Below are 27,071 nucleotides of genomic sequence, written 5' to 3'. Positions count from 1 at the left end.
TAGCCTATAAAATATAATATATGGTTTCAATAATCTGCTTTTACATGTTGAACGTTCTTCCGCTGGGAAAAAATCAGCCAGTGCTTACAAACAAATCATTGCACACATTTGTAAATCTTAGTTTACGCTAGTGAATCATATCCTACGCATTTGCAACCCCTTTTGAGATGTATTTCTCTCTATATTTTTCCTTGCTTTAAACATATTAGACCACTTGATTAATTACCAGTTATTATTGGGTTGAACCCTCTTTTACTGGAAACAGTCCTCTTAGGTTTTGGTCAATATTGACATGATAGCATCATACAGTTGCTGAAGAGTTGTTGGTTGCACTGGGTGGGAATCTCCTGTTTCACCACATCCCAAAGGTGCTCTATTGGATTGGAATATGGTCACTGTGGAGGCCATTTGAGTACACTAAACTCACTGTCATATTCAAGAAACCAGTTCGAGATAAACAAGCTTTGTGACATGGAACAGTATCCTGCTGGAAGCAGCCATCAGAAGATGGGTACACTGTGGTTATGAAAAGATGGACACGGTCATCAAAAATGGAATAATACAGTAATAACAGGCTTTTTGTTTAAAAGATGCTCAGTTGGTCAAAAATGTGCCAAGAATATATCTGTTACGCCCCACTTAAAAACGTAATGCTGACTGGGGTGAGGGGTAACACAAAGCGTGTTACCCCTCTTGAAGCTTGAAGGCCTTGCTGAAGTCCGGAGCACCCAGCACAGGGGCACTACAAAGGAGAGACCTGGCACAGTCAAAGGCATGTTGGCACTCAGCAGTCCATACGAAGGGTACCTTTGGACTGCACAGATGAGTCAGGGGAGCCACTACTGTCGAAAAGTTCCGGCAGAAACATCTGTAGTAGCCCACCAGACCCAAGAAGCACCTTTGTCACAAACAATATCCTCAATCTTCTATTGTCCAATTGTGGTGACCCTGTGTGAACTGTCGCCTCAATTGCCTGTTCTTAGCTGACAGCAGTGGTAGCTAATGTGGTCTTCTGCTGGTGTAGCAAACCTATAACAAATTTAGCTTTTCTGCATAACTTGGTTGTAAAAAGTTGTTATTTGAGTTAGCGTTGCCATCCTATCAGCTTGAATCAGTCTGGCTATTTTCCTCTGACCTCTGGAATCAGCAAAGCATTTTTGCCTAGAGAACTACTGCTCACTGGATATTTTCTCTTTTTCTAAACAATCTCTATAAACCCTAGAGATGGATGTGGAGGTAATTACCATGAGCTCAACCATATCTGTAACACTCAGACCAGCCTATCTGGCAACCACAATCACAAAAACTCACTTAAATCACCTTTCTTCCGCTTTCTGATGCTTGGTGTGAACTTCAGCATGTCACCTTGTCTATGTCTACATAGCTAATGTGTTGCCGCCACGTGGTTGACAGATTAGGTAATTATGTAAACAAGCAATTGAACAGGTATACCTAATAAAGTTGCCATGAGTATATATGTCATTATCGATTAAGCAGACAAAAACAGGCCATCCTCAGGCTGTGAAAACAGAAAAAAGAAACATCTGAGAAATTGCTACAATATTAGTAATGAAAAAGTTTGGTACATCCTGAGAAAGAAGGAAACCACTTGTGAACTCAGCAAATCAAAAAGGCCTGGACGTACATGGAATCCAACATTGTTGCATGCTTGCAGAATTACTTCTATGGTGAAGAGAAACCCTTTCACAACTGCCAACCAAGTGAACAATACTCTGCAGGAGATAGGAGTATTGCTATCTAAATCTACCATAAAGGAGACTGCATGAAAGTAAATACACTGGGTCCACTGCAAGGTATAAGGCACTCATAAGCCTCAAGAATAGAAAGACTAGATTGGACTTTGCTAAAAAAACAAAAAAAACCCCAAAAACAACAAAAACAACAACAGCAACAACAAAAAAAGCATCTAAAAAAGCCAGCACTGTTCTGGAGAAACATTCTTTGGACAAATGAAACCAAGATCAACCTCTACCAGAATAATGGCAAGAATAAAGGATTGAGAGGGTGTCAAAAAGCTCATACCACATCATCTGTAAAACACAACAGCGGCAGTGTGATGGCTTGGGCATCCATGGCTGCCAGCGGCACTGGGACACTAGTGTTCATTGACGATGTGACACAGGACACAAGCAGATGAATGAATTCTGATGTTCAGAGATACTGTCTGCTTGTTGATTGGGCGCCATTTCATAATACAGATGGACAATGAGCCAAAACATACAGCCGAAGCAACCTAGGAGTTTACTACAGCAAAGAAGTGGAATATTCTTGAATGGCCAAGTCAGTCACCTGAGCTTAACCCAGTCGGGGATGCATTTCACTTGTTAAAGACTAAACTTTGAACAGATAGGCGCACAAATAAACAGGAATTGAAAACCTCTGCAGTAAAAGCCTGGCAGAGCATTAAAAAAGAGGAAACCCAGTATCCAGTGATGTCCATGAGTTCAAGACTTCAGGCTGTCATTGCCAGCAAAGGTTTTCAACCAAGTATTAGAAATGAACATTTTATTTTCTTAATTTAATTACCAATTACTTTTGAGCACCTGAAATGAAGGACTTGTGTTAAAAAACGCTTTAGTTACTCACATTTTTATGCTCTTTTTGTTCAACCCACTGAAATCTGCACTTCAACTACATATGAGTTGTTTCATTCACTGTGGTGATGTACACAACCATAATTTGAAAAATGGTGTCTCTGCTATGGGCATCTCTTTAAAGACATTTTATGCAGTACTACACTGCTGAAAAACTAGGGTGTTAAATAGGAAAAAGCAGAGGTATCAGTGACATTATAATTATAATCTCTTGACATTGTTCACGAGTGTATAAACCCCCATATATGAAGAAACCGCCCCACCACTGTGATGAAACAGCTGACTTTAAACTGCACAGTCAGGGCTATTGTTCGTGGTCAAGAAGAATGATGCAGCTGCTTAGCATCACGGTCACCAAGTCATCTCCGTAACTGCGAAGCAAGCTAAAACGACAAACCCTAAATCCCTGCATTTCCTATACACCCAACCCTGGACTGATAAACATAACGTGCAAGTCTAAGTCATAAACTGATGCTCGGTTAAGCTAAACAGCTAACGTACAACGTCTGACCACTGATCCGCTTCGACCAAAACACGACGAAGGCAGCACACAACGGCTAAAGTAGAACACAGCCCTTTAAAACGAGCTCAGTTAGCCTGGAGTTAATCTTATTTGTTATGGCTAAGGAGCTAATATTAGCTTGTGAACAGGCCATGTCCTGTCAAGTCACCAGCTAGCTAAACATTATACTAGTCGGACAGCTAGCTGTCTGGCTGAGAAAAGAGACCAAAGATTTTCACGAGCGTTATTTTAGTCTGAATTTAAAAAGGGTACCCTTTTCATTGGATTTCCGCTTGCAAAACAAAGTGAATGTCTGCCGGCCTGGCCGATGTTTTTGCCAATGTCCCCGTTGTTGTCAAAGCTCTGGCGATGATGCGTCTCTCTCTTCCTGAAAGAGAAAATGATGCTGGACTTCCGGGATGCTGAGAAGTACCAGTGATGCTGCTGGGAATAGAGGAGACGACAAGAGGTCAACGTAACAACTTTATTATTTACTCGGGTGACTTAAATCACTTTAATTATTATCCTCGTTTATTTCACTTATAAAAATAACTGACTTAATACGATAACTGTTTAGGGTCATTTGCCAACTCTGACAACATGCCATTAATTTAAAAAACAGAAAACAGACTGCGCATTTAACCTCGGTTTTTAACGTAATGATTTTACGTTTTTTATTTTCATTTAAAATCATGGCAGTGAATGATTGTACAGACTGAAAGAGCATTTATAAGTAAAAGCACAGGATATCCCGCTTTTGCCTCGTTTTCATTGGCTTGGCAAACTTATCCCCCGTTACGATTGGTGGAAAATGCTGTCGATCATAACCCTTCGGCGTAGCTTTCCTGGCTCTGACAGCTGTCACCGTACGAGGTCAAGGGGAGAGAAGTATGGCTTCGCTGTTCAGAGGGTCTCGATATATATGGTTAAGGTGGAATAAGCATGTCAACGTTGCCTTCGGTAATGTATTCGCTTATGTTGACGGGTTTTTTTTCCCGCATCGTTTCATTCATTTACGAATGTGTGGTCACAGGTAAATTCAGGCGAATAGTCCTGTTGTACTTGTTAGCTAGCTCGTTAGCCCTCTGAAGAAAGTATGAATACTTAGGTGTTTGCAGTGTGGACGATGTCACCAAGTTGAACATCACTATGCGCAACAAAGACGAGCACACTGAAATAGCAATGGCACGAAAAGCTAATTTTGGACCTCAGTAGGAACATGCGATATGTTGGTTTTAGGTAGTTCATATGAATATTTAATTGCCACTCACAAATCTGCGCTACATAAAAACACTAGCTTCCATTGCATCACTGTTGCAAACACATACTCTGTTCATCGCTCCTACAATGCAAACAAGACACGCTAGGTTGTTTCTTATGAATTATCTACAGTGACTATTGATTTAAACGATTTCAGTGTAGATAACCCATCAACCTCTTTAAATGGGCTGTAACCCTATTAAATTTCTATAAATCAATTATTCAGATAGATTGATGTACTGTCATGACCCAATTAATTTAATAATTGGTGCGCAATTAATAAAATAAATAAAACACAACAACAACAAATCATCCAATAATTTTGTGCAAAAGATTTCTTCACTCCACTTTCTATTATCTGGTGTTTCTGAAGTAAATGCCGTTTTAAAAATGTTTCAGAACCAAACATGTGCTGTACTGTGTTACACCAGCTGAGTGTGCTACCTTAGAAAGCCATGTATAGCAAGCAATACCTGAGAAAGTAACATCCTTTTATAAGTATTAATCTTTTATTAAAAGTTGCCGTTTGCAGTTCAGTGTAATGCACTGTGCTATTATACTAATAAAGCGATGCAATATTGGAATAAAATTCAGTGTGTAAAAAAATAAGGTGCTGTCATCTTATACTGCAGAATAAGATGACGTTTTTTTCTGTTGTGTAGTACCTTTTGGTTCCATAAAATATATGGTGATTTTGACATGAGGGATTTTAATTGGGGGTTTTGGTGCAGTGGTAAATGCGTGTTTTTTCAATATGGACCATAAAGCGTCTTCTGCTTCTTCTTCTGTTTCTTCTTCTGCTTCTATAATTGACTGAGACAGGACTCTCTTCCAAACACTCTAAACCCAGGCACAATGTACATTCCAAATTCCTTTAATTTTAAATATGTTTATATTGTCTATTCTGTAAAATAGTCAGATGTCTATTCATATTAATGTACAGAATTCACCTGCTTGCTGCTACTACTGCACATTCACCCAATGTGTATATATATATATCTATATATATATAGATATATATATATATATATGTATATATGTATATATATATATATATATATATATATATGTTCTTCCTCTACCCCCCCACCCCCTCATTTTTGCACATGTCGAGGAGCGTGTCAGGCTACATTTCACTGTGTGTTATACTTGTATAACTATGCATGTGACAAATAAAGAACCTTGAACCTTGAACCTTCTTCTTTTGTAGAGCTCTGATTCGTCAGAATAGATATGCCTCTGCATTAGATGTCAGTGTGTCATTAGCACAAAGCTTATTCATTGTTACGTATCCAGTACTGGAAGTTTTGAAGTTTGATCATTTTAGTCCAGCACTTGAGAATATCTTGTCGTCATTTAAGTATTACAGAGAGATGGGAGAAGTTGGTCCCCTGAGTATGGTGAAGACTTGGCTGAATTTAAGCTTTAGGCCTTTCGTTTGTGCTTTTTCTTCCCTTCCTAATCCTGTTGTTGCAGTCTGGTTGGTTCACTGCCAGAGTTTCCATTGTGTTTTAACCTGTCTAGATCTTGGCTAAGCTAGAAGTGGTTAATAGCCTGACTGGACTGACTGAGATCAGAGATATTTTTAACCACTTTTAATTAGTTAATTTATTTCTGGATAATGTTAGAATTTTACACGGGTATTAGTCATAGGGAAATGTCTACAGCACTACCTACAGTAGAAAGCAGTATTGTCTTCATTCAGATTTCGTGATTTTGCCCCTGATTTCAACTAAATCTTGTTTTTACAACAGCATCAACACGATCAATGGCCTCAAAGACACCAGTGGGATTTATTGGTCTGGGAAACATGGGCAGTCCCATGGCCAAAAACCTGTTAAAAAATGGGTATCCTGTCATTGCTACTGATGTCTTTCCTCAGTCTTGCAAGGAGCTGCAGGACACTGGTGCCCAGGTAATAAACTCTCAGTAACACATTGCATTTACATATGTAAACACTTATTTGTGCAATAATTTACAGCTTCTCTGCGCGACAGTTGACAGGCTGTCACAAAATCAAGTTGTGATGGTTTTCAGGTAGTGGACTCCCCAGCAGACGTTGCAGAGAAAGCAGACCGCATCATCACCATGCTCCCCTCTAGTCCCAATGTCATAGAAGTATACACAGGCCCAAATGGCATCCTCAAGTAAGACATGTTATTGTTGGTGTCTCTGTGATTTCTGTGACATTCATGTATCTTCTCTTTGTATTTTTAAAATCTATAAATGATAAGTGGAGATTTCATCGTGTTTCATCGTGTTCATGAAAAATAGATAGGACTTAGTTTGATTACCATACTCCATGTGTTTATTTATTCTCTCTTACCCGGTGCAGGAAGGTAAAGAAGGGGACCTTGTTAATTGACTCCTCCACGATTGATCCTGCTGTGTCTAGAGAAATGGCAGTTGCTGCAGAGAAGAAGGGTGCTGTGTTCATGGATGCCCCAGTGTCAGGAGGTATTGTGTCTACCAAATTATTAGTAAGCAAGCACACCTCAATTGGTGTCTTTGATTCTGTAAAGTCTTTCCCTTGATTTATGTGTTTTTGATTTGCTCACTCTTGACTTGAAATACATAAAGCAAAAGAGAGAAGTTAGTTGGCATTGTGAAAAGTAGAATTAGACAGCTGGTTTATTTATTCAACTGTGCCAACCACGGTATTAGGCCTGTGACCCTTCAACCTCAGTTCTGAACTGTCTCACACTCTTGTATATCTAAACTATTGGACCTTTTGGGTTAATGCTCAGACACGGGTTGTAATTACTGAGCGGGCCAGCCAGTAGGTGCCCTCTTAAGGCTTTTATTGCAGCTTTTGACCAGGGGTCTTAAAGGCAAGGTTAAGGTTTTAAGTCCTCATTATGTTGGCGCTGTCTACTTGTGACAGCTTCTTGACAGAGCACAGGATCGCCAGTCGTCCTTAATGGGCTGAGCTGCAGTGGAGAATCCCATGTCAGAGCTTTTCATGTTGATGGAGCCGTAATGGCGGGTATCCCATGTTAGTGCCTTTCATGTCAGATAAAGAGTCGTAAAGAAGAGAGAAACTGCCCTCACATGGAGGACAGGAGAAGAGGGGGAGAGGAAGATAAGACATGAAGGAGATACATCGCAGTAAAACTGTCCATCTTTCTCAGTCTTTCTGTCTTTGTCTCTTTTGCTCTTTCACATACACAACCACAAAGTTCTTCTGATTCAGGTATGCAGTTAAAGATTTCAACATGCTGACACCCCTGCATGTCAGAGTACGAATTCTGATCACGGTCTGTTTCCTTTTTATTGCACAATCTTTAATTCGTAACCCTGAAACTCCCGCGGTCTCCCATACAAACATAGACTTATCCCATTTTCGGCATGTTTACCAGCTGGCGTCTGCAGCACAGAGCGGCTGCAGTGAGTGAGATCAGAGTCTTAAGCTTGTTACTCTGCCTTAGCACATATACTGTTTAAACACTATAGACAGTGTTTGTGTGCAGTCCCCTGCCAATGTTCTTCCTCTCCTGTTCCTTACTAGGCCTCTTTAACTGGCTTAAGGTGACCAATGATTTACCTGCTACCTAGCAGCTCTCTGCAGCTAGACATTCTTTCCTTATATGCACCTGCCCATCCAGTGTCACATTAGACATTCATAAGTCATATCCAGAAATCCAGGTACTGACTTTAGAGCACAGTGCCAGCACATTCTAAGTAGAAAATTGATGAAAAATGAAGTGAAAATTTTTTGATAATAAATTATAGTTTTGATCCATTTATTTATGCATTTGGTGAGCATAGTCCCCACCAAGGCAAATGCCTTATTTGGCTATTTTTAAAAAGTTATCCAGATCCACATAAAAATCAAAGTGTCCTTCCTTTACTCATACTTAACTTTTCCACAAAGTTTAATAAAACTCAGCCATGTAGTTTTTGAATAAGTGCATTCAATCTCTACAATCTAAGAATTGTTATTTTCCTGCTGTTGTAAATGAGATATATTTGGTCGGAGACATCTATCTCATCTCGGTGGTGTTGCCAAACCAAACTTGTAAAGACAAGTTGTGAAAGAATGTCCCAGTGACAACTTGGTAACCAATTTCAGAGAGCTTAACAACCCCCCTCACCCCACCCTCCCAACCCCACACCCCTGCTTTACACACCTCTGGGCAGTTACATGCTCTGTTCCAACCAGGAGATGGCACCCTACCCAAACAGGGCACTGTCATACTTTTGAGTTAGGGGTGTGTGTGTGTGTGTGCGTGTGACAGGGGAAAAATGTGGATGGAAACACCTTAGTTCTGGGAATAATTATTTAATATTGGTTATATTGATAGAGTATGCTTAGTAAAAGAAAGATAGTTTGAAATAAAAGTTAAGTGAAAATATGTCATCTGACTTAAAAATCATTCATGTCTTGTGTCAACCTGATAAATGGTATCAGTATATTTAATTTAAAGTACTTCTCACAGTTTTCTGTCATTGAGTATCATTTATATCACGCTATCATTTGAACATGTTTGATCTCACTGACTCAAGGCAAAGTGTTATCCAGTCAGAACTGGTTCAGTTTCCCTCTGAGCACACTGAGCAGACTTGCCGTGATCTGCTGTACTGTTAAACTTTTGCAGACACAGCCTGCTCTTTTTGTGGTTTGAGCATTGTTTTTATTTTTAATGTAGAATTTCATTTGATATAAAATAAATCCCTTTTTTGTGCTGTGTGAGGTGGCGTTTTTTTACACAGAAATGTGTGTTTGTATGTTGTGTGCGTCACTAGAGGTTTGGCAGGCAGGCGTGGGATCTGAATTGCACAGTCATAACCCTTCTTAAAAAGAGCAGTCAAAAAAACTTTCACTTTCTTCTCATGGGCATCCTGCTGGCTTCCATTCTTGCACATTGACCAACATCTTGGCTTTAGCCCTGCACTAGCCAGCTGTGCAGTGCCACAGCCAGATGTGTTCTGGTACACGCACACACATACGTGGACACACACACACACACAGTGTGTGTTCAAATGTTCTTATCTGCACTCTCTGAACATCTTTTTTTATCCAGACACAATTATATTAACTTACATTGTGGTTCTTTATGCATGCTGATGTTTGCTTGTGCACACACAACACACGTCTGTCACTGTCTGGAGTCATTAAAAGCATCCACATGCAAAGTTGTCCCACAACAAAACAAGCTCTGATGTCACAGGCCAAGGGTGTTGGCACAGCGATGGCAAAAATAGGGGGTCTGGCTGACAAGCGGTGGGTCGTTAGCAGTAATTACCCAGAATGCCTGTGTTTGTGTCTGTGTGCCCATGGTGGGCTGCCACATTGCTAACGGACGATGGCTTTAAAAAGGCCCTAAAAACCTTTCATTGTGTTTTTCCCATTGCTGGGAAAGTCAGCTGTCGGTGCAAATGAAAGCAAGAGGCAGCCTAGCTGCTGTGGGACTGTAGGAATTTGGGCTAATGTTGCTTGTTTGCGAGGTCTTATAATTCTCCGCTAACTACCTATTTAGGCTGAGTCTCAACACCACTCTAATCATATCCATACCACATCAACTCAACCTTAGCTTTGCAGTGTGTCATTTGCTGACAGTTTGAACGTCATCCTTCAGCTTGTAGGAGCTTGTTCAAGCCAAGACTGGCGCTAGTTTGTCCATCAGTCAACACTTCCAGTCCACTAGATCTTCTTCCAAAAAAATCAACTGACTACGGGTTAAACTATGATATGCACAAATAATAAAACAGAAAAAGCAGTATAATTAAGATTATTAGCATTTATTAGTTTACCTTTTCCTGAATACTTTTTAATTGTAAAGCAGGAAAGCCTTTTCTCTGGTAATAGTAGTTGGAAAAAGCTTTTCTTGTGCATTTCTGAAGTGAACATGGAGCAGAGGCATTACAAATTAAATCTGAACAGTGACTCCCCTTGGTGGTCAGCAGTTAAGTGAGAAGCGGGCAAACTCCAGTGTCTGATGAAGACTGTGTGATAGAGTTCATAGCTCAGGGCAAAAGCTGGCCAATAAACCCTTGTTGTAATTGTAACTGTCAAAATGTAACACTAATTCCTTTGATTACATTTTACCTATTCAAAACTTGATTTTTGGAAGTTTTCAGCTGTGATACTTGAAATAGTCTTTAATGTGTCATTGTACTTACAAATCTTAGTTTCTTTAGCCACATTTACCATAAAATATGGACCAAGTTGTTTTTTGCCTCTAGAGATTTGCAGAAAACCACTCACTCGTTCACTCTAGCTCTCAAATGTTACTCACAGTCTGCTGAAGATGAAATTCTTTGAGATTGTCAGAGGTGGAAAAAGTACAGGCTCTGAAATGTACTCAAAATAAGAAAGTAAAAAGGAGCTCATTGAAGGATAATTTTACTAACCATTTTTGTACAAAGGAAATTGAACCTTGTGCTATATTAATATAATAATAAAATAATATTAGTAGATGAGAATACAAATTCCAAAACATACTCAGCTTAAATTTGTTATGTAGAACATATGCACTGAAAGATCATTTTAAAATATAACTATTTTCTGTAGCCTACTTTGTAGTGGGGGACTTTGCCTCCACAGCTAAACAGTAAAATGAGTACAGTCAGGGGTTACAGTGGGATCCAGCAGGTGGGCGAACACTGGGATCTGTGTAGTGTCTCAGCATAGGGAAAAAAATCACAGCTCCCAATAACTTCCATTGTGAGCTTTAGTAGATTTTCTTCGTGTGCAGGCTGTGATCAGCTGACCTGAACTGAATTCAACAATATGTCAGCAATTTCACAGCTGTCTTGGCTGTTGTCCATCCCTTACACTGGTGCTATGCTGTTTATACTGCCTTTATACTAGAAGGTATACAATTGGTACAAAGTCTAAATTCAGTGAATAAATGTAAGCATCATCAGCTTAAATGCAAATTCATCTCTGCTACACTTGATGCAACCTAAACCTGACCATGAGCACCACAGCCGCTGTGCACCAGTCCAACACAGTGCTTTACTGCAAATTCACCACACTACATATCATATATTAATTCAATATGTGATTAAAATTATGACATTACATGCAAGCTTTAAATTTTTACTTTATCAAGTGTCACTGAGCAGTCCTTAGCTTTAAATCCTGCCCTGTCCTGTCTGTCTTCCTACATTTGTCTCCATCTCTGAGTGAAGTTAGCTCTCTCCCTGGAAAATACAACAGCTGTACCTACAACTGCACACAAACAGTTTGCATGTTTGCCGATGTTTGTTGAGCTGATAGAAATGTTGCATTTGAAATTACCTGACACTTACGACATTACCACACCTTACGAACTCCTGCACTCCTTCCAGTCCAGTTAAACCTTATAGATGATACTGCTGAACCTTAAGTAATGAGTTTGGTTTTTTCTTTTTGAAAATGTAAGGAGTAGAAAGTACATCTATAAAATGTAAGGAGCAAACATAAGTTGTCCAAAAAATAAATACTGGAGTACAAATACCTGAATACTCTACTTACATAAAGTAACAGAGTATTTGTGCTTTGGTTCTTCTAGCTAACATAGATTTGTAATCACTCTGCACCATTTCACTGTTGTGTTGCCTTACTACAGCACAGCTTTCAAAAGCTTACACTATATATCTGTATTTTCTGTCTTCGTTGAATTGTTTTTAAAGCGTTTTACACTATATATTTATGCATGTATATTTAGTACTGTATTTTTACAGATATTTCACTCTGGTATTTTGGAAAAACTGGCAAAAATCTAGAAATGCGACATAGTGTGATAGGTAGAACACTAATAGGGTAGCACTTGTGTGTCTCATTAAAACCCAGTCTAAATGTTTTCGTGAAACCTAATCCAGTCTGGGAATAGAATTATTTAAGAAGATGAGCCTGAAGGTTGGTGGGGACTCTAAGACTGAGTTAAGGAATCAGGTTGGACAGGCAGGGGGTGGTGCTGTCGCAGTCTGTCATGGCTAACCAGTACTAGAGAGTGGCCATCGTCCAAAGACTAGATTAGCATAACAAGCGTCTTGCTGACAGGCCCTGGTGACACGGAGGGGGAGTGAGGGAGTGTGTAGGGTGGTAAAGTGACCAGGCAGGGTGATGATGACGATGATGGAGCGGTGGTGATGTGGGGGTTCTAGCCTATGCTCCAGATGGAGGTGGACCCACAGCAGCTGGGAGACTGGTTCTCACAACTCTGCCCCTGTGTCATCTGCTGTGGACGTGAGCGTGCAGACAAATAGTCAGCTGGTCTATACGTCATACAAAAAGTCTCTGTCCATCAAACGTAGCCCAAACGTCACACTGCATGTCACTCATCTACATGTGAATTAACATTTTGTCTGTAGAAAAGTGTGTGTGTGTGTGTGTGTCTGCCTGCTAACAGCCTAATCGAGGATCATTATTAACTTGGTCTATCCTAGATGAGTCTCATTGGGCCGGGCAAAGGATTGATTGTGGCTCTCTATTGCTTGCTCCATTCTGTCACTTACAATTGACCAGGTACTCCCCTCTGGAAAAGATCAGTTATTGATGATGATGATGATGATGATGATGATGATGATGATGATGATGATAATAATGGTGATGATCATGATGAGGCCTAACCTGATGGTAAGTGGACAGGCACTGCAAACCAAATTCTCAAGAATGTCGTAACTTTACATGCAACAATTTTGTTCTCTCAAATTTTTTCCCCCCAAACCCAAACTTTTTGCAGTCGCCTGCTCACACAAGGTTCTCACAGAGTATATGTGTGCAGGAGTCAGTTCTCATGGGGCTGTGCTCGTTAAGTGGAGCTGATAAAGTGTCTGTTTTTAACACAACAGAGTGGCATTAGTAAAATTGGCAGCAAAAACCTGTTGAAACTGCTGATTTTTTTTTCCTGCCGATGTGGGCTAACGCACACCCTCGTCCCATTTCACTTATTTACTTGATATCCGTTCCACTTTTTACGGGGGCCCATTCAGGGTTTTAATTTGTTTGAGAAAAAGATCTGCTCTCGCGTGTAATTATGATGGTGGATCACGTGAGACTGCATTGTTGGCCTGTAAACATCCTACCCCACTGATTTTAACTCTAAGCAGTCAACTCTTATTCTTTTAAGCCTGTTACTCTATTAAGTGTGAAGGCACTTTTCATTCTGAATTATAGATGACTGTGGTTGTGCCAGAGTAACTTTGCATGTGCATATAGTTAAAGACAAACCGTCTAGTCTATTGCCAGTGCCAGAGTTTGTTTACACCAAGTACATTCAAACCTGGAGGTGTGATATGAAGTCTGGCGTATCCTTAAAGCTTTCGTGGCATTCTTGCAGTAAGAGCAGTTACATTATCATTTGAGGAAATTGTGTGTTTGGTGGAGCTCTAATGATATTATAGGTGTTGCCTTTGCTCCAAGTGTTTTTCCGTTTAATCTCTCCGCGGCGGGAAAAAAAAGCAGGCTTGTGGAACGTTGTCAAATGCGTCATTCATTACCAAACACTGGGAACATCCCTTCTTGTGTGTGCATGTGTGTCTGCCATTTTGTGTTGTTTGTGTAGCCTCATATTCACAAATGTAGTTTAATTTAAACCCACCACCAATAAAAAGTGGCTACTGGTTTACATGCGGCTCGTAACTCTGAGACGGAGCCTCAGAACCTCCAACTGACGTCTTACTGGCGGCCAACTCTGAGATCTGCACCTGCCTCTGATACTCGCATACGTGCACAGATACTGCGTGCACATGTTCATGCTCATTGTCACTTGCTTTGTACTTGCACGCACCACTTCAAAAAGAGCTCAGTTTTAAAAGGCTTATACGGCTGTCATGAATTGCTTTGGTTGATTCTTTCGTGTGAAATGAAAGAAGTGCTAATGAACTTAGCATTTACTACAAACAGCCCAAACCAGAGCTCTTTCTCTGATCTTCCTTTGCCCTCACACAAGTAGTTTCAGTCTCTTATGTTCATGGTTAAAGGCTGTCATCGAAGCCTGCTGTTGAGCATCTGTCCTAACGGCGCTTGATTGCTTGCTTATTAAGTAGTCTTTTGGTAATAGAGGATTTGAGATAAAGGGGCTTGCATGGGCCTCACAGACACTCACATAAGCACATTAAATGTCTCGCCCTTCCATCCTTTCTACAATGCTTTAAGAGACACTTTTTTTTCTCCTTTCATTCAACCTTTTATGTCAGAGTCAAAGTTAATAGTCCAGCAAACTTCAGCTCGGTCTGAGAATATTTACTTTGGTTGATATTGGGGAGAGGAGGTAAGCATCCACCACTCTGTCAACCCAAACATGTCCCCTGGATGTTGGTAAGCGAACGTGACCGAGGAAGGTGGTGGTTCTGCTTCAAGGGAGTTATTTCCCAGGAAAGTATTACATACCAGTTTGGGAATAAAGATGAACATGCTCCTCTACAATTTTTTGGGAGTGCTTGAAAGAGTTGACATTGTGTATTGTTTGTAGCACTCTGGCATAATTGTGTATGCCTCCATTTATTATTCAATATATAGTTGCTTTGTCATTCCTTGTGGATATCTTCTTAGCATTCTCATCCCTCCATTATTGTCTCTAGCCTGAATCTTCTATCATAGGTGCCCCCCAACCCCACACATATACACACACCTTCTCTTGTTCCCCCTAGGGGGCGTTGTGTAGTTGTGCAGTGCTAATGATCCAGGACTGTCACTCCCGCTGGGATGGATGAGCCAGCATACCCGGCGCTCAGGAAGCCTCATTAGGATTCTTCTTTAATCCGTCTCTGACAGGACCGGTCCGAGAATGGGACGTCCCCTCACACATACACCACACACAATAAATACCCTAGGAAAGTACATTCAGCGCATAGACACAATATTAAAATCACACTTTATACTGACATACATACAGACACAAATGCACTTCAGCCCATGCACAAAGAATGGACCCACTGATAGCCACACAGTGTATACACACAGTAACACACACACACATACACACAGTGTTATGCTAATGATGTGTTATTCTGCTACAAACAAGGATCTTCGATCATCCTGGTGTCACTCCTTATAGAAATCCACTACACATCATAAGAGCTTATTATGGGTGATTAGTTAATTTGAGGGAGGGATGCTGGGAGGTAAAAAGAGAGAGATCATTTTCCTTCTTTGCTGTCATCTCTGCACCGCTCTCTGCTCGTACTTCTTTCTTTATCCCTCTCTCTTGCTCTCTTTTGGCTCACTCGCTTTCTTTCTCTCCTTAGTGAGATATATCGATCAGCACGTTGACTGTGTTATCAATAATCTCCTCTTTAGTCGTCCGCAAACAGTGATCTCCACTAATGAACCAGCACAGTCGTCACACTGCTCTTTCTCATTGTGCGTGTGTGTGTGTGTATTTGTTTTTGTGAGGCTCAGCCTGCAGCATAGAAACTGCAAAATGGGATGGTACAAATATCAGAAGAAAAAAAAACTGCTGGTAATTGTACTTATTATTATGATTATTATTATTATTCATGTATTTATTTATTTATTCATTCATTTATTTATTTATTTCCATTACTTTAATGAAAATGTGAAGAGAGTTCTGTGACTTCACTGCATGCCACACTGTTCACTATGAGCTTGATACTGGAGTAAAATCCAGTTTCCATTTTTTTTAGACAAAAAAAACTGAGCTGTTCTGCCATTAAATGAAAACTTTGTTACATCAAATAAAACTTGAATCAATTATGCTAAAAAGAATTCAAGCAAATAAATAAGAAGACATCAAATAGCAAGAAGGGAAAAAAATCCATCATGTCTGTGGACCATATGTGTGTATGATTGGTGTGTGTGGCGGCCGTATGTTGAGCGCATGTTAGCCGTGGTCCGTATGCAGCTGCTGCAGCGTGGGCTTTGGGCTTCATTATGTGGCCCTAATGACCTTCTGACAGCTCATCACTGATATACACATGCACAGACACACACATACAGTGTAGTGGCATGATCATATATGTGACAACAGCACAGCCAATTAAAGAAGGTGGGGGGGGGGGGGGCATATTTGAGCAATGGAAATTTACTATAAACCCTGTCTTTCCTCTCCTTTCCTTGCCTCTGCAGTGACATCTAACAATTAGATTTCAGCTGCTTTGTCCCCAGTAATTCCCTTTTAATTATTAACACCGACATTATTAGGCTTTCACTGTTAAGGCTTTCATTAAGGGTGGATGGCCCCCGTAAAAGACAGTCAAACTACATATCCTCATTCTACACTTTCCTCTTGGTTTCTTTTTTTCTTACAGGAAAAATAAATAATAACGTATTTTTTTGTGCTGCTCTATTGTCATTGCGTTTTTGTTGGTAGTGTTTTTTTGGGTTTGTTTTTTTAAATCTGCCCTGGTAGAGCTTTCATCATTCTGGGCTATGCAAAGTCATTGTTACTGCAGACATATACAAAAGATGTCCTTTAGCATTGGCCCAGTGTAGAGGTGATAATGAAGTGGGCGAGACCCACTTCATTAACACCTGTGAATTTGAAATATTTAATCAAAACATTTGCTGAACCTAACCTAGTTATTTTGATGTGTACATTTAACAACACAGCTAATGAAATTGGATGTAAGGTGGGGGGGGGGGGGGGGGGGGGGTTCTCCAGGTTCATAATCTGGTGATTTAGGCTGTCCCAAAAGCATATTTGTGTGTTTATTTAGACAAATATTAATAATAATCAGCTTTAACTGCATAGTAGCCAGTCACATAATGTTTATATATGTTCTGCATAGTGTTTACTAACCATTTTTTAAGTTTAAGAAAAAATCTGGTGCAACTTTACAGATAATGTTTCTAGATGGTTTACAGACAAATTATTAACCAGTGAGATGTTATTATTATTATTGCATTATTATAACATTTTATAACATGTTTTTCACTTAAATTTTATTAAACGGAAAAGAATCCTGACTAAATTCTAATTATATATTAATTTGCCGTTTATTAACAATGATTGTTAAAAAGTACTTCCTTGGTAATTTTTTTCTACTTTACGTGTGTGTATGTTTATCCCGCCACTCTTAGTGTGACACTGGCTAATCACTGAAGCATACAGGGAAAGGAGCCATTGCATAAGAGACTCAGACCGGCTGGATTCAGCCTACTCTGAAAAGAGGTTATTTCAGCATTAAGGACCCTGTGGAGAGGGTGGGCTGTGAGTCAGTGGGGTGAGGTTGCCTCCTACAACATGGCACGCTCCTTAAGCCATCAGGCACGGGGAGGGACGCCTAATTGAACATGATAAAGTGTAAAGTTAATTACCCCTCACGCCTGTCAATGATACCCCCATGAGGTAGGGGGCTGGCCTCAGGCACAGCTGCTCGTGTATCCGTGTGTGTGTGTGTATATGAAAGAGAAGGGGTGACAAGACAAAAGCCAAGGGATCCCATGAGAGTTGTGCAGTGGATGATGGCAACAATCGGCTTTTAAAGATACCTCTGTCCCTCTGGTACAGCACTACTTAACACGTCTGTCCCACTAAGAGTTTGGCATACACATGCACACAGAGAACAGAGCACAGCTGACCTTTTAGACACAGTTGGTAGTGTTAAACCAGTCATATGGCTGATATATTATGTCTCGTGTGGAAAATTCTAGAAAATTTTATTTCAACACGTATCAACACCTGAACTTTCTGTTCCACCTTTCATTAACTATTTCATGTGTTTTGCAGGTCTGCACATATGCGTTGAACTCTTAAAGACTAGACATCAATATGTGAAATGTGTGTGTCTTATCAGTGATGTGCTCACCTCAGTTAATGTTAATATCAGCATGTGGTGTGTTTAGGTGTTGGAGCTGCCGGCATGGCCAAACTCACCTTCATGGTAGGCGGAGTGGTCGAGGAATACAACGCAGCAAAGGAGTTGCTCACCTGCATGGGAGCAAATGTTATTTACTGCGGACAGGTCGGCACTGGACAGGTAATAAGGAATGTCTAAATATAATGACTGCGTAAATACAAACAGCATTTCACACAGGGACATAGATTTGATGCCTCCACCAATACTTCTAAGACACTATGGCCAAAATTATAGGACACCAAGGCAAAAAATTATCAATGGAAAAGTGTGGACATTTGAAAGTCTGGTCTTTTTCCGTATATATGTTTACAATAGCTTTCAAAATTTGAGCAGATAACTATATAGTGAGGTTTGTAAGTTTCTACTCATGTTGTGCTTTTTGCCAGAATATGTAGTTATCAGTACATATAATATTTGCTGGAGTATATTGGAGACTGTTAGAACCTCCAATTAAAACTCTTTGAATAATAGCTCTTCCAAAAACTTTGGTTCATTTTTCACAAGTCAAACACAACTTTAATCAACTATTAATTTCACGTTTCATAAATCCCAAACAAACCTTACCTGAATACCTTAACGAGATTCAGATTTCCAATTGTGTTTCACATTTCAGGACCATGGACAGCACACAGTGTTTACTCCAGATTTCTGATGTTGCTTTAAAGAAAAACAAAACAAACAAACAAAAACACCAGCAACAAAATTTCTATCAACTTTATAAACAGAATAAATGTAAGCTAGAATGGCCAAATTATGATTTCTTATGATAACTCCTATAATTATAGAAGTATCAGTTGTTTCTGCTGCATGTAGCATCATCTTGCTTACAGTATTGTTACAAATAACCTTCGTAATAATATTGTAACATGCTGGACTATGCAATTTTGAAATATCATGCTGTAATTCTTTCTTACATATTGATGGGTAGAAAATGCACTTAAACAATTGTCCCTAATTTGACCAGAACCTTTCTCAACACAAATTTCCACTGTTTAGTAAATCTGACCCCATAAATGCTGCAGCATTAATAAAATAGTTTTATAAGAACATGAGTTCTTCCATATTATTACAATTCCTCCAGTAATTTATTTTCATAATGATTTATCCAAATGATCTAATGTATGTATATTCCCTATGTCATCTTAGATGAGTGGACCAGTCCTGATGAAACTCTGCATAAACATTTCCTAAGATGTTGTGTCTATATGGCATATGCAAATATTTTATACAAATCCCACAATTATATATATTTGTACATTTGACAGCTCAATTGAGCACCAAATGGCCAACTGTATTGTTGATGTTTAGTGTCTACATACTATGTTTGTTTACTTGCACATTCTACATTCGTTAACTACATATTTTCACAATCAGTGCAATTTTTTAATCTTCCTGGTGATGCTAAGCAGCCTCTGATTATGAATATAGTTATCGAAATAAGCCACTATAAAAACAATTAGTCAAGAAAAAGTCCTGCAAAGCAGACAACGACAATGTGGGCTTAAGAAGATGACTGGGTGAGCATCATCAGGTCATGAGACACTTTATGAAGTGACAGTAGTTGTTTATTGACCTAATACCAAAGCAAAGCCCCATGCATATCAATGGGATTTGCATGTTTTACTGAAATGAAGTCTGTGGCTTGGGAAACCCACCAAAATAAAGTCTACTCAAACTTCAAATTAACACTGAATCAGTCTATTATGGATAGACATTTTTTGTTTACATGTTAAAAGGTAATTTGCTATATTGGCTATATTGGGCTGGAAGTCCAGATTGTTGGGCTTCATTTATAATTGGATAATTCACTTAAAAACTGTTTTGTAGATAGAGGTGGGCTACTGCAGAATTTCTTCATTAGCTACATGTATGGAGATTATTCCAAGTGTGGCGCATCCATTTGGAAGCTGTTGTTGAATCTAGGAGCTGTCATTGCAAGTGAAACAGACCGTCTTTAAACTGCAAATTCTACAGAGAGATGGCAAGAACAATAGAAGTGAGAAACTCAACAGCTTGGTGCATCATGAGGAAAAAAAACAACATGGTAGTAACCTTGGCAGCATAGGAAGCTCTGGACATATGCTGAGGACAATAGTGCTGGTTTGTTGCATGGTGGATCCTTTCCATGGTTGAGAGGGAAAAAAATCCTTCAGGACCAAATTATTATTATCATCCTAGTTATCAACCATAACAAAAGAAATGCCAGATTGGATTTGACCAAAAACATCTAAAATGCTAGAATATGTTGCATTTTCTTGAAAAGAAGTCTTAAAATAATTGAAATGATCCCATTACTCCAAAGATGACCATTAAAAATGTACCATTTAAGGATTAGCCATAGAAGTGTTTCACTCGTCTATTCCACAGTCAGATCATCTGAGATTTACTGTTGTGTGTTATATTTTGTTTTGCAGACTTCATCATTTACATAATAATTCCTTTATAAAAATCTTTCTTTCACACCCTTCTAGGCAGCTAAAATCTGCAACAATATGCTGCTGGCAATTGGGATGATTGGGACCGCGGAGACCATGAACCTTGGTATCAGGTACTGTAAGCAAGTGCTCTGCTAAAAGATAAAATAATAAGGAAGTGTATGATCAGTGGATTCATTTACATGGGAATGATTAGTGTAGAGATAGCTGTCTGTGGGTAGCACTAACACAGGGATACATATGAGTTCATTATCAAACATAGGTGTACAGGGATTTAGTAGATCCAGATCCAGATTTCCTTATTGTTGTTGATGAATTTGCAAAAATGAAAGAACAAGTACAGTGAAATTACAAGGACATATTTTGAGGTTACTACCTTTTAGCCACACATTAACTCTGCTATTATTGCTGTTAGATATAGTTGTCACAGTAAGGTCAATTACTACGCCAGTGATGTAGCTATAACTGTAATTTACTACTACAATACAGGTTTAGAAATGTGTGGGTGCATGTGTGTGTGTTTGTGTGTAGTTTATGGGAGTGTGAAGGGGTCAGCCCTGCCCCAAGTCAGAGCCTGCTAAAGCGAGATGGATGAGGGGGTGGAGCCACATTGTCTGATTTACATTTGCTGATTGAGCTCTCACCAGAATCCTGCCACTCCTCTGCTACTGAACACCACCTAGAAAACCCATCATTCATGATTCCTCCTCGTGACACAAAGCTTCTTTGGCCAGGAAGCTGAGGATGATGGGAGGTGAAGTCCGGTGGATTGCACTGCAATCTTATAGCACTAGAAATCATGTGAGGACTTAAAATGCACCACAGCACCCATACTTTGTTTTGGTCTGTAGAATTTTTAAGTGCAGCCTGCATACAGGAAGCTTATACATCAGTTTTTATAGATTTTATACTCTTCAGATTTTATATTCTGTTCTATTTATGCATTTTCCTTGTCAATAATGGACTGTTTCTTCTGTTTACTGTCTGGCTATAATACGATTTTACAGCCTTTACAGTATAAAATGGTATTTGCATTGAGTTTTCTGCACCGGTGTTCATGAGTGTCCATGAATTCCTCTTTGCACAGTGCAGCTGTGTTAGTGCGACTGATTTATCTGTGCTGAGACAGAGGAGGAAAATTGGCATGAGCAGTCGAACATAAATCCCCTCACTAGGCCTCTGAAATATGGAGGCATTAAGGGAGCAACGCAGATTTACACATTGCCACACTGTCTCTGAAGCACACACACACAGACACACAAATTTACATCCAGATATACTGAAGGCAGCAGTTTTCTACCACTACAACTTCTCACAATTCACATCATTATAATGTATTCCTATAACAAAAATAGGAATACTAACTACCGCATCTCTTCACTTTGACTGTGAATTATCTTCATATCTTTTCAAGACTGACCCATATTCAGTCTTGATTCCATTTTGTGTGTGTGTGTCTGTGTGTGTGTCTGTGTGTGTGTCAGTTTCCCCCTCTTCTTGCTAGCCAATCTCTGGGGCTTTATTAGAGGGCTTGACAAAGACTGTCATCGTTTAGAGGGAGCCCACACCCGTAAATCTCCCATGCTGCATTGCGGCCCAGCCTCTTATGCAGAAAGAACGCTCTCTTTGGTGCATGTGTGCAGACACACACACCGACACAATTCAAGACAAAGGAGGCTAAGCACTCACAGGCAATTTGCAGGAAAACGGCAATAACATTTTATCATGTTGGACTTGGGCCTGATAGAGCTGCCCTTTCTTTAATATATGTGTGTGTGTGTGTTTCCTTACCTGTACATGCAGGCAGACACACACACACACACACACACACACACGCAGAGTTCTGTTCATGGAGCTAATTTGTTGATCTCAGATGGAAGCTCGGGCCGTCTCCAGCAGAGCGTGACGTTCTCTTAGTGCAAGGAATGGCCACGCATGACAATTATCAGCACACACACACACTCACACACTCAAACACACTCTCCCATGCAGACCATTTCATTCTATGTATTTTCAATTCCTTGCTTTTGGCTTTTCCTTCCCATCCATATTTGCTTTACATTCTTTATTTTATTATTTTAATCCATTTTTTTTCTTTCTTTTTTTTTTTGGGTGCCTGCTGTAATATCTGAAAGCAGCCAAGCAGTCAGTAAAAGAAGGATGAAAAGCTGCAGAGAGTATCATAGAGCAGTGGAGAGGAGCAGCAGTGATTTTAATGATACATATGAAGATAAGAGTAGAGACGACTGGCCCATGTGACGCTCATATGACACTTTTACAGTTCACCTTGCAAACCTGTGTGTCTGCGCCCATTCATGCGTACAAATACGCAGTTGCCGATGCCCAAGTAGGAGCATACATATTTGCTCCTTTGTTCTTTTTATGGGGAGGACAACAGGCAAATCAGAGTTTATAACAAGACCCTTTTAGTAGAGAGACAGAAATAGGTTCACCACAACATACATGAGCACAAAATCGTTCCCTTCCTCTCTCTATAGTTGAGATGAATCGTGAGCATATGTTCAGATGAAGATTAAACTCGCGTGATAAACGCGCTTGTTGCCTCTATAAATGGAATAGTAAGTGCTTGTGTGTGTGTGTGTATGTGCTCGTTAGCTCTTTAATGATATATTAAATGGGGAAGAGGCTGGGCTTCCTCTCTTGTGGCGTCTGATGAGATCGAGAAGCTAATCATAATGAAAGAGACAGTTAATATCAGCGCTGCAAATGAACTCCACCTGCTAGAGCTCCCAGGACATAAACACCCTCCCCTCTCGTTTGAATCTCCAGCGCCATCTCTCTTACTGTTTTTTTTTTTCTTAATATTTTATTTTTCTATCTGCACCAGCATTACACAGCAACACCGTTCATGTCTGCTTATCCATGTCAATCTTGTTAAAGCGTGACATGTCCTCTTCTCCACGCAAATTACCGCAGGCAAGGAACAACACCACTGCGTCAGCTAATAACCGCAGCTGAGTGTGAGTGTGTGCGAACAGTTTGTCGTGTGTGTCTCTGTGATGGGAGCAAGAGGGGAACTTCATTGATTTATCGTTAACAGAGGACAACAGCTCCCCGTCAGCGTCTATGGCCGCTATAACAAACGATCTGCGCGCTCGGACGCGCTTTATTGTAGCTCAGCCAGTAACCTTTTCAGCTGCTGACCCAGAACACAGGGAGGGGCTGCTTGCTTGCTTGTGTGTGTGTATGTGTGTGTGTGTATGTATGTATGTGTGTGTGTGTGTGTGTGTGTGTGTGTGGGGGGGGGGGGGGGGGGGGGGCGCTTGTGCGATGTCAAACATATGTCCCCATGAGTCCTTAGACAGGAAGGTGTCAGCATGGAAGAGGGAGGAAGGGTAGAGGGGAAGCAGGATGGCAAGGGATGCTTACAGACATAAACTAAGAAAGCTATCATGAGCTAGACTACCATTAAAAAAAAAAAGAAGAAGAAAAAAAACCCCAGCGCGTGCAGAACCACTCATGCCACACTTCCAAAACTGTTTGTTAAAAAATTAGGGAGTCTGAGCGGACACATAAGAGATGAAGGGGAGAGGAAAGGGGGAGGGAGAGACATGGAGAGAGTGTAAATGCAATTCCTTTTCTTAATTAGTTAGTAGACAGCTAATAAAACTGCAGCAGTAATGGCAGAATGAGAGCCAGGTGGAGAGAGGGAAGGAGGGAGGGTGCTGGCCTTAAAGACCTATGATAGTTTAATAGTCATATTGAGAGCAGAATAGAGTTACAGGCCTGTAAGTAACAGTAAACTGAGGCAGCCAGGACTTGATGTGGTCAGCTTTATACTGGCCTTAAAACCATTAATATGGCATGTTGAACGGTCGACACAGACGCCGTCGTTACACCCTCCGTGCTCGGTTTCACTCATTGCTTCTGTCTGTCTACCCTCAGTCTCTTTCTTTGTCTCATGTGCCTTTGGTTACTTCTTATCATAGTCCGGAGGTTTGTCCTCTTGCATATGAAAGTAGGTTGCTGCAAAATGGGGCAGCAGAGCTAAGAATGTGCCTCTGTGTGTGACAGCGAGGTTTATGGCTCCCCTGTGCTGCTTAACCACTTCTCCTCCTCCACTTTCTTGAAAGAGGGATGAAGGATAGATGTAGTGGTAAACATCAATACTGCATTAGCCGGCATTACAAAGCCTTCAGCCATTAACACTGAGGAATGGTCACAGTGAGGCATAAGGTTCATTGGGGGTCACTACAATCACGAGGCACCCCCACACCCACCTTTTGCCACATTTCTTATGTCCCACTGGTCCTCTTCATCCCAACTCTGTCCCATTTCCTCCCTATATTTTGCATAACTCCTCTTTCCTTGTTTGTGCCTACCATTTTTTAAAGTTTTCCTCTCCATCTCCTTTTAAGATGCTAAAAGTTTGAAAGTAAAGTAATTTTATGACTTTTTTCTTGTCTGAAACATATTGTAATAGTAGTATGACATTTTAGGTTTCTTTAAAACCACCATATTTGGTGTTATTTGGGCTATTAAGAGCTAGAATTGTTAAAACTGTAATTTAGTTGCAATGTAATTTAGTGTTGTACACCTTCAGACAAATAAAACCGTTTCACATGTGTCAAAGACAAATAGTCCAAAGAACTTATTTAACTCTATTTTCTTCTTTTTGCAGACTGGGTTTGGATCCCAAGCTGTTGGCAAAAATCCTAAATATGTCCTCAGGTCGTTGCTGGTCCAGCGACACGTACAACCCTGTCCCTGGAGTAATGGAGGGAGTTCCCTCTGCCAACAACTACCAGGGCGGCTTTGGAACCACACTAATGGCAAAAGTACTAAGCCTGTGTTCTGGTTGTATTATTTGTGATTCTTAATGTCTGATGTATTTAATAATCAGTTCATCTTATCAATACATAAACTGATAATGAAAGTGTTCTGAAATCCAAGAATTTGTATAGAGAATTCTTGGGTTGTTGGGTACAGTGGGGACGAAGAACCCCCCTTTTAACAGGAAGAGAATTGTCAAGAATATTTTTTTAAATCCAGTATGTGCTCATCATCTAATGAGGCAGACATTTCTTCATATCCTACACACTAAAATAAAGAGGTTTCTGAAAACCGGTTTTCTTGAGCTGTTCATAGGATCCGTTTGCACCTGTCACTTTTTCTGACTGCTTGTCCCTCTCTTCTCATGTCTGTGCTTAAAGGATCTTGGTTTGGCGCAAAACACTGCCACCAACACTAAGACACCCGTCCCTCTGGGTTCCCTTGCTCACCAGATCTACCGAGTCATGTGCTCTCGCGGCTACGCTAATAAGGATTTCTCATCCGTGTTCCAGTTTCTGCGTGAGGAGGACGGACAATGAATGGAAGGGGAGCACACTGACTCTGCTGTTACAATACACAAATACACATAAACGCACACCAGAGCTGCACACACCCCTGTGCCCCTTATCCCAGTATGCTCAGGAGATGCTAAGGCCTTGCAGTCGAGCACAGACCTGCTACCCAGTTTTCATACCATTTCGACCCATGTCCCCTCATTACATTAGCTAAATCATATTTTCACTTTATGCTCCTCTGTCTATATGGAGGAAATCATAAAACTGACTCTGATCAGGCTTACATGTAACAGTGAAAAATATATGTGGTTTTCTGGGTAATAATAATTGAATTAATGTAAAAGCATGATTATGTTCTTTTTGGTTTTGTTTTATGGGGATTTGTGCTGTTTGACTGTTACCCTATTACCCAAGTTACCTCAGCCTGTTTATATTAAACTATAAAGGTAAAAAAAATGGTATGGATTCACATAATAATTGAAATTTAATTGAAGAGCATGAAGAGGTTACTTCATACTTACAATACCCACATACCAGCACTACATTTAAGGTTACAAAAATAAGCCACACTTTTTTGTTCAAAGTTTACTGAGTTTGTTACTTTTTTGTTTTTTTGACATTTTATTTCTCCTTTCATTATTCAGTACTGCATTTAATTCATTTTTTTTTTACCTCATGAGTTCACTAAAGTTGCAGTAAATCTTCTGTGGTACACCATTCAAGTATTTCCTCACTTTATCGACCAGTTCTGCTCTACTATACTGTGAGATAAATATCTGGTTATTTTTGCACCATGTGCATCGCAGTGCGATGTGCTGGGCTGTTTTGATACAGTCACAGAATCTCTTTAATGTTACTGCTTTTCTCTATCTGCTTATTGAGCCAATGAAGTATTATTTTTGTGACCAGTGCTGTTAAAACTTTTTCTAATCACTGCAAAATGTTCTGTCAAGCACCTTCTTCAGTCCATATTTCTCCTCTCTCTCTCCCTCTATGCGTGTATGACAATCTGTGTAAAGTCAGAGAGGAACGATTCATCCTGCTCTGTGCATAATTCATATTGTTGTGTAGCACTGAAGAGGAATCTGAATGGACTGCCATTTTTTGTAGTAAAATTCATTATAAGTCTACAGTTTGTCTTTGCACTGTAAAACAGATCCAGTCACACTGTAGCCTAAAATAAAAGCCGTTCCATGTA

The 27,071-nt window shown here is 40.0% G+C and overlaps 2 protein-coding genes across 3 annotated transcripts in view; one reads left to right on the top strand and one right to left on the bottom strand.

Annotated features, from left to right (window-relative positions):
- The window catches only part of tax1bp1a (Tax1 (human T-cell leukemia virus type I) binding protein 1a), a 25,052-nt gene extending 21,517 nt beyond the window's left edge, over positions 1–3,535 (bottom strand). Inside the window, exon 1 of the mRNA XM_087835242.1 lies at positions 3,391–3,535. The gene's annotated coding sequence lies outside the window, so the exon portion shown is untranslated. The remainder of the gene's footprint in view (positions 1–3,390) is intronic.
- Positions 3,321–27,071, top strand: hibadha (3-hydroxyisobutyrate dehydrogenase a). 2 transcript variants are annotated; one of them, XM_006787593.3, is made up of 8 exons: positions 3,321–3,586; positions 6,132–6,292; positions 6,415–6,524; positions 6,713–6,834; positions 18,116–18,249; positions 20,601–20,677; positions 25,207–25,363; positions 25,739–27,071. In XM_006787593.3, exons 1-8 carry the CDS (start codon positions 3,556–3,558, stop codon positions 25,895–25,897), a joined length of 951 nt encoding a protein of 316 aa, XP_006787656.1. In that variant the 5' UTR covers positions 3,321–3,555; the 3' UTR covers positions 25,898–27,071. The 2 variants fall into 2 exon arrangements, with proteins under 2 accessions (XP_006787656.1, XP_006787655.1); XM_006787592.3 differs by lacking the exon at positions 3,321–3,586 and adding an exon at positions 3,962–4,077.

The sequence above is a fragment of the Neolamprologus brichardi genome, chromosome 22, assembly GCF_056152115.1.
Source record: "Neolamprologus brichardi isolate AB-2024 chromosome 22, ASM5615211v1, whole genome shotgun sequence".
NCBI lineage: Eukaryota > Metazoa > Chordata > Actinopteri > Cichliformes > Cichlidae > Neolamprologus > Neolamprologus brichardi.
The sequence above is the reverse complement of the archived record's forward strand: the minus strand, read 5'-3'. Positions and strand labels throughout refer to the sequence as shown.

What these genes read in the sequence shown, in the direction of transcription:
- hibadha (XM_006787592.3), top strand. Translation starts at nt 4,008, where the DNA reads ATGGCTTCGCTGTTCAGAGGGTCTCGATATATATGGTTAAGGTGGAAT. An exon ending in ACCATGAACCTTGGTATCAG is followed by an intron (nt 20,678 to 25,206) that starts GTACTGTAAGCA and finishes TTCTTTTTGCAG; the next exon opens with ACTGGGTTTGGATCCCAAGC. An exon ending in GAACCACACTAATGGCAAAA is followed by an intron (nt 25,364 to 25,738) that starts GTACTAAGCCTG and finishes CTGTGCTTAAAG; the next exon opens with GATCTTGGTTTGGCGCAAAA.